At 51.5% G+C, this 6,211-nt stretch overlaps 1 protein-coding gene across 1 annotated transcript in view; it reads right to left on the reverse strand.

Annotated features, from left to right (window-relative positions):
- Positions 1-225: 225 nt before the first annotated feature.
- LOC143027685 (uncharacterized) overlaps positions 226-6,211 on the reverse strand; it is a 7,807-nt gene continuing 1,821 nt past the window's right edge. The window contains exon 2 of the mRNA XM_076189127.1: positions 226-6,211. This exon is cut by the window's right edge and continues 376 nt beyond it. Coding sequence (XP_076045242.1) covers positions 4,410-6,211 — 1,802 coding nt within the window. The 3' untranslated portion in view covers positions 226-4,409.

Here is a 6,211-nt window from a genome sequence, read left to right on the forward strand (position 1 = left end):
GGAGTAGGTACGTGGGTTTGACTTGACCACCTCCCGTATAATGGGAGGTGGGGGGCGGGAAATCTTGGTATATAAATAGATATGCAAAGTAGACCACTTGGAAAAAGAAACTAACGAAGCAGAGCGCTTTCGTATATTACATCTTCACTGCAAAAAGTACTTTTTGCAGTGAAGATGTAATATATGAAAGCGCTCTGCTTCGTTAGTTTCTTTTTCCAAGTGGTCTACTTTGCATAAGTGAACACACGTACCCGTGTTCTTATTAGCATGGATAGATATAGATAGAAATAGATCGAAATTTCGAGTTGTAATGAATAGTGACATTTTGAGAACCTGTATGCAATTTCAATATTGTCTTAACTCTTAGGGCCGTATTTTGAACATCCTTTGATAGCCCTAGCGAACATTTTCATCTGTTAAGAAATAGAACTTTGCTAACTTTAGTACCTCTACTTATGAAAATTACCGGTAGAGTTAAGTAGGTAAACCAGTCCAGATGAACTTAGCTAGGCTAAAAAATTAAATCAGGTAGTGATGTCTTGGTCTTATATAGATTTCATGACCGTCATTTGATAATCTTATTTAGCTGAAGTTAATGCTGATATCAATGATGTCACCATTGTACAAAAGGATGGAAGACGTCAAAAGGCCTTGTGATATTCTTTTTTCACAGATCATATATATATATATATATATATATATATTTCTTTTTACCACGTTTTGTTTTTGTGAATCGGTTTAAATTCAGAAGGGAAACTTAGTCCTTCACATTGTGTGTGTACTCATACATACCTATATAGCTATCACAGGTTGCGGTGCAGGGCAGGTTGATTGGTGTCGATAGCAATGGTGATGATAAATGATAGTGATGATGGGGGATAATGATGATGATGGTGATGATGATGCACATACGATTTTCAGCGGAAATGTAATGGCATTAGTGATTCTGACAGCTCATACAAATAAAGACAATATCAACAGCAGTACTGGTGACAATAACAACAGTATTTTTATTATTAATATTATTATTATTATGACGATGAAAGTCATGACAAACAAGAGCACTGATGCTCATAGAGCAAGCAATGGGAAAAAAAATCTTAATAATCTAACGACAATGGAAGACAGTTTGATCCTTGGCTGGCAGGAGAAGGGTTTATTAACTGAGGCTGCGGGCGAACATAACCGACCAATGGCGCGCAAGGCCCCTGACGGTTTTTGGCAACTTGTATATCGCAGGGGTTGCTATCCGAGGTTCCTGGTTTCTTCAGGAGCCCAAGAAAGCTTCCCAGGAAGTCCACAGACAGAGTTAACTACTCAGAATTAATGGATGCCAAACGATTTAACTCGGTGTATAAGTGATCTCCTGGACGCTGAGAAACAGCGTTGTATAAGCAGCAGGGCTGATGACTGCTGTTCTTCAGTTTTGTTTGAAGGTAAACAAACATACGAGTCGTCTTGGTGCCAGAGGTGTGGTACGCGTTTATGCCTGAAATGACACACACACCAGCCCACGCCACGCTGTGTCAGGTTCATTCGCCCGCAACCGTACCACAGTCACACTAAAACCTTTTTTGATGTTCTGGGTGACTAGGGCTAAGTGACCGAGTTTCTTTTTTTTCACTTGAGAACCTCAAAGTCTTCCGGGGATCGGTATGGGTTATTATGACATTGTTTCTTTTCTTTTTTGACGGATTTTTTCCTTTTGATTTTTCTTCTGACACGTGTCATCAGTCACATTGGCTCCGGAGACCACATCACGTGAAGGTCCTGGATGTATGTAGAGGATCCTCTCACACGAGAAAGGGTCTTGAGTCTGTCCATGACGGGAAGGAGAGGAATGTCTCTCCCCCGCCGAACCAATTGAATAAAATAATCTGACGCTTGACAGTAATGAAATTCCGCTAAAGGAAGCGACAGTAATGAAGGAGTTCAGGTGGGGGGGGGGGTCACATCCGCCTGCCCTATCTAGGGGTTTCTTTACAAGTGTAGCACTTTTGAGTCTCAACGCACAGACACCGAACACAGTCCTGTCGCTGTTTAGCTTCCAAGTATACTTTTGTATACATTAAATCTCCTCGCCGATCCTGAATCTAACTGATCAATATAAGTTTTCTTGTTTAACTTACAATTATACTTACTGATGGAAAATGAAGTAACACATTTGTAAATCAAACCTAAGACCACAGTCGGAGCAGAAGAAAAAAATTGAAACAGTGAATCTATATATTTCGACTATAAGCTACTGTCCTCTTCAGTAGTGAAGAGGACTGAAGCTTACAGTTGAAATATATTTGCCATTTCCAGTTTTTCCTTCTGCTCCGACTGTGGTCTTAGGTTTGATTTACAAATATACATTTATACACCACAAATCTTCTCCCGATAAAAGGTAGTTTTACCGGTCCAAATTCACTAGTGCACTGGGATCTGGAAGACATATTGATATTAGATTCAAGACCGGTGAAAGAACTTTTCTTGAGCGTGATTGTACGTAGGAGGCCCTTGTTACAAGAGAGGCCCCGTTTTGTGTTGGAGGGGGCATTATATGCGTACAAAGGGTCCACACTTCAGAGGGCCATTTTTTGTGTCTTAGAACCCATTTTGTGCCTAAGGATATATTTTTGTTCTGACTGCCGCCAGGTGATTTTATTCACCCCTGTGACACACTATCGGTAGGGAACACATTGTAATATCTCACACAAATCCTTCCCAATCTCACATTTACACTCGGATCCAGCGAAGAATTCATGACTCGCCGTGGATACCGTAAGTTACGTTACGCTAGACACACAGTTTTGTTATTTCTATTTGATCCAGCAAATTATTCATGTTCATATTTTCTGAAAATGTCAATGTAGTCGACATGGTGTCACTCGTTAGCCCAGTCCCCCTAAACGTGAACGTGTTCTCTATACTTCGAGTTCGCTTCCACGATCTACGTCCTCACAGTGTCTTGTGGACGGAGACCTGATCGCCGGTGTCAGGAAGGTGGGGCAGGGGCGGTTATCTAACAACGTTGTAAGTTAGGTCGGAAGCCACAGCGCACGTCGAGGGATCTCGCCCTTAGTGACAGGAAAGATAGACTAGCTGGATCGCAAGCATTCGCCGGGTCCTCATTTGACCCAAGTCAATCTTTACACAATCGCACTTGCTCCTGGCGTGCTCACTGGGACGCCAAGTTCCACGACATCACACAACATTTCAGCGCGGCCCGGTGGCATCACACACTTCCCTGTCGATAGCACAGAGGAAGACCCTCCTTTATGAGCTCCTGTTCGAATCCTCTCTTATTCCTGGCTGCCGCCGCCAGCCGATTTTATTCAGCGGGAAGAACACCTTGGGGGATGCATTAGACTCTTATGCTTATTTCGGTAGCTGCCACGCGATTTTATTAAGGTGAGGGGGCAAGCATAGGGGTAGGGGGACCCCGCCAGATGTCCAGAGGTTGTGAGGCCCGAGGACAACGTCAGCGGAATACCGGGGCTGACGAAGGTCCTGATATGCGTAGACATACATACACACACATGCATACATACATACATACATACATACATACATACATACATACATACATTTATACATACATGCATACATACATATATACATTCATATATACATACATACATGCCCACATGCACACAGCTACACCCACAAACGCGCACGCACACACACACACACACACACACACACACACACACACACACACACACACACACACACACACACACACACACACACACACACACACACACACACACACACACACACACACACACACACACACACACACACACACACACACACACACACACACACACACACACACACACACACACACACACACTCACACGGACCGGGACTGCGTGTTGACGAGGCCAAGACGTACCTCTCGGGCGCCTGGGACATCAAAAAGTGTGGCGTATTCATTCCCCAACGTCACCTCGGTTTGCCAAATCTTGTCTCGTTCCCACAGTGTAAACAAAAGCCCAAGCCTGGTAGGACTCGAACCTTTGGCCTAGTGTTCACGAGGGTTGATTCAAACTGAGAAGACGAGTTGAGATACTTGTCAAGTGACATCCCGATGAGACAAAGGACACACATGCGTGGCTGCCGCGAGTTGATGTTGAGGAGAGAAAACACGTTTCGCATTTTGAAATCCGGGATATGGTGTTGGGCTCGTGAAGACATGACCCACGGTTCAAATCGCAGGAAGTCTGATCGTTTACTCAAGTTTTCGAGACGAATTTGAAGGTATTTATGTATGTATATATGGAATATATGTATGTACGTACTTGGGTCTTTGAAATACCCACGTTTCCTTGGGACATTGGACAGTCTGAACGAGGGGGAATTCGGGAATGAGGGTCCAGGGACAGGGACGAAGGGGTCTGATGTGGCTCGTAGGGACCTCAGACGAGAACGTGGCTCGTAGGGAGCTGAGGCTGCCGCGCCTCTCTCGCCACAGAGCGGGACTCGGACGCACTTCGGGCCGAAGCAGAGGTGGAGGCGGACGAGCTGGTCGTCGGCTGGAGCTTCTGAGTGTCCGTCTGGTTGATCCGTGGCCCTGGCGCTCGCCGGCGTCCTCGCGTCCGGCCCCGGTTCTGGGGCACGGTCCCGTCCGCCGCTTGCGTGCTACTGACCATGGCAGAGGGGTTCCGGCTTCCGCTGGGGCCAGGCCCAGTACCGGGAAGAGTCCCTCCTCCTCCTACGGCGCCTCCGCCAAGGCCGCCTAGCCCCACGGCCCCGCTTCCAAGACCGAGGCCTCCAGCGACACCCAGTGGACCGACCCCTAACCCTCCTCCTCCAACGCTGGGCCCCGCCATTGGGGGCACCGCCCCCAGACCCGCTCCGCCTAAGCCACTCCCGCCCAAGCCCGCTCCACTTAAGGAACTCCCCCCAAGCGGCGTTCCTCCCAGAGAGGATGGATGGTTCCCCGGCATCGTCCCCCCCATGAGGGTGCTCGGCGGTCCGGGACCCCCGATCCCGTCGACGCCGCCCCCGCCGCTGCGTCCGGGGCCCCCGCCGTGGCTGCCCACGGCGGGACGAGCTTGAGGAGGCACGTAAGGCGTGGGCTGGAAGACGTCCCCCCGGCTTTCCCAGGGTCCCACCGTCGTTCCTTCGGCAGGAGGGTCCTCCCCTCCGCCGCTTGCGGGCGCCCTGGAGGGTGGGAGGATGCCAAGTGGGAGACACACGCGATAGGGCACGTAGCCCTCTGCACCATGGGCGGTGCGGACGTAGAGCCAGTCCCGGGTTTTGAAAACGGCGTTGACAATGACTCCCAGCGGGAGGAAGGGTCTCATGGGTGGTGCGTGACCTGACGAAGACGACGACGAAGACTGCGAGTTCGAGTGGCGCATGTTATGGAGACGGGTGGGCGAGGCAAGGACCATGGGCAGGTTGGCCGGCCGGGAGGGCGACGCCTGCGTCAGCAACGCCTCCAGGTCAGTCACTCGGTACCCGTGGGCCACGCCCGGACCGCCGCTGGCCCCGCCGGCGGCCGAACTCGCGGCCGAACTCGCGCCCGTGTCGCAGGAAGTCGTCCCACGAACCGACTCCACGCCCTCGTAGGTGCCGACGCCCACGCGCGGCGTCAGGCACCCCGTCGTCGTTGACATGGGCGCCATCGCTCCCGCCTGCAGGCTGGTCCCGGTTGAAGAACTGCTCACTTGTACGGGAGGTGGGGACGAGGTGGGAGCAGGATGGGAGCAGGGAACTGCCTGCTGTTGCTGTTGCTGCTGCTGCTGTTGCTGCTGCTGTTGGGGCTTGGGCTGCCGGTCGTTCTGTTGCTGCTGCTGGCGTTGTCTCTGGGCCCCGGCGGCAGCTGCAGCAGTGGCGTGGTTCCTCGACCTCGTGGCCGAGGAACACCGCGTTTTCCTTTCGTCGTTTCGGCTCCCGCCGCGCGGCTCACTCGACATGCTCCGGATCCGAGCTCCTTCCGGTTCGCCTCCGCCGCAGGCCCCGGCCGGTCCTCCGGGGCCCCCGGCGCCCAGACCCACCGCTTCACGGAGATTGGAGCCGCCTGCGCCGGCGCCAGAAGAGGAGAGTCCCGCGCCGCCGGCCCCGAGTCCCTCGGGTCCCTGCGGGGGCCACAGACCTGCAGCAGCAGTTCCTCCTCCGTCGTTCCGCCACGTACCACCAGGTCCCCCAGGGGGAGCGTAAGGTGGACCTTGAGGAGGAGCGGCGCCGAGGCCGAGGGGCGCGGCGTGGGGCG

This window comes from Oratosquilla oratoria, chromosome 8 (genome assembly GCF_046742065.1).
Source record: "Oratosquilla oratoria isolate Oo_2021 chromosome 8, ASM4674206v1, whole genome shotgun sequence".
Lineage (NCBI taxonomy): Eukaryota > Metazoa > Arthropoda > Malacostraca > Stomatopoda > Squillidae > Oratosquilla > Oratosquilla oratoria.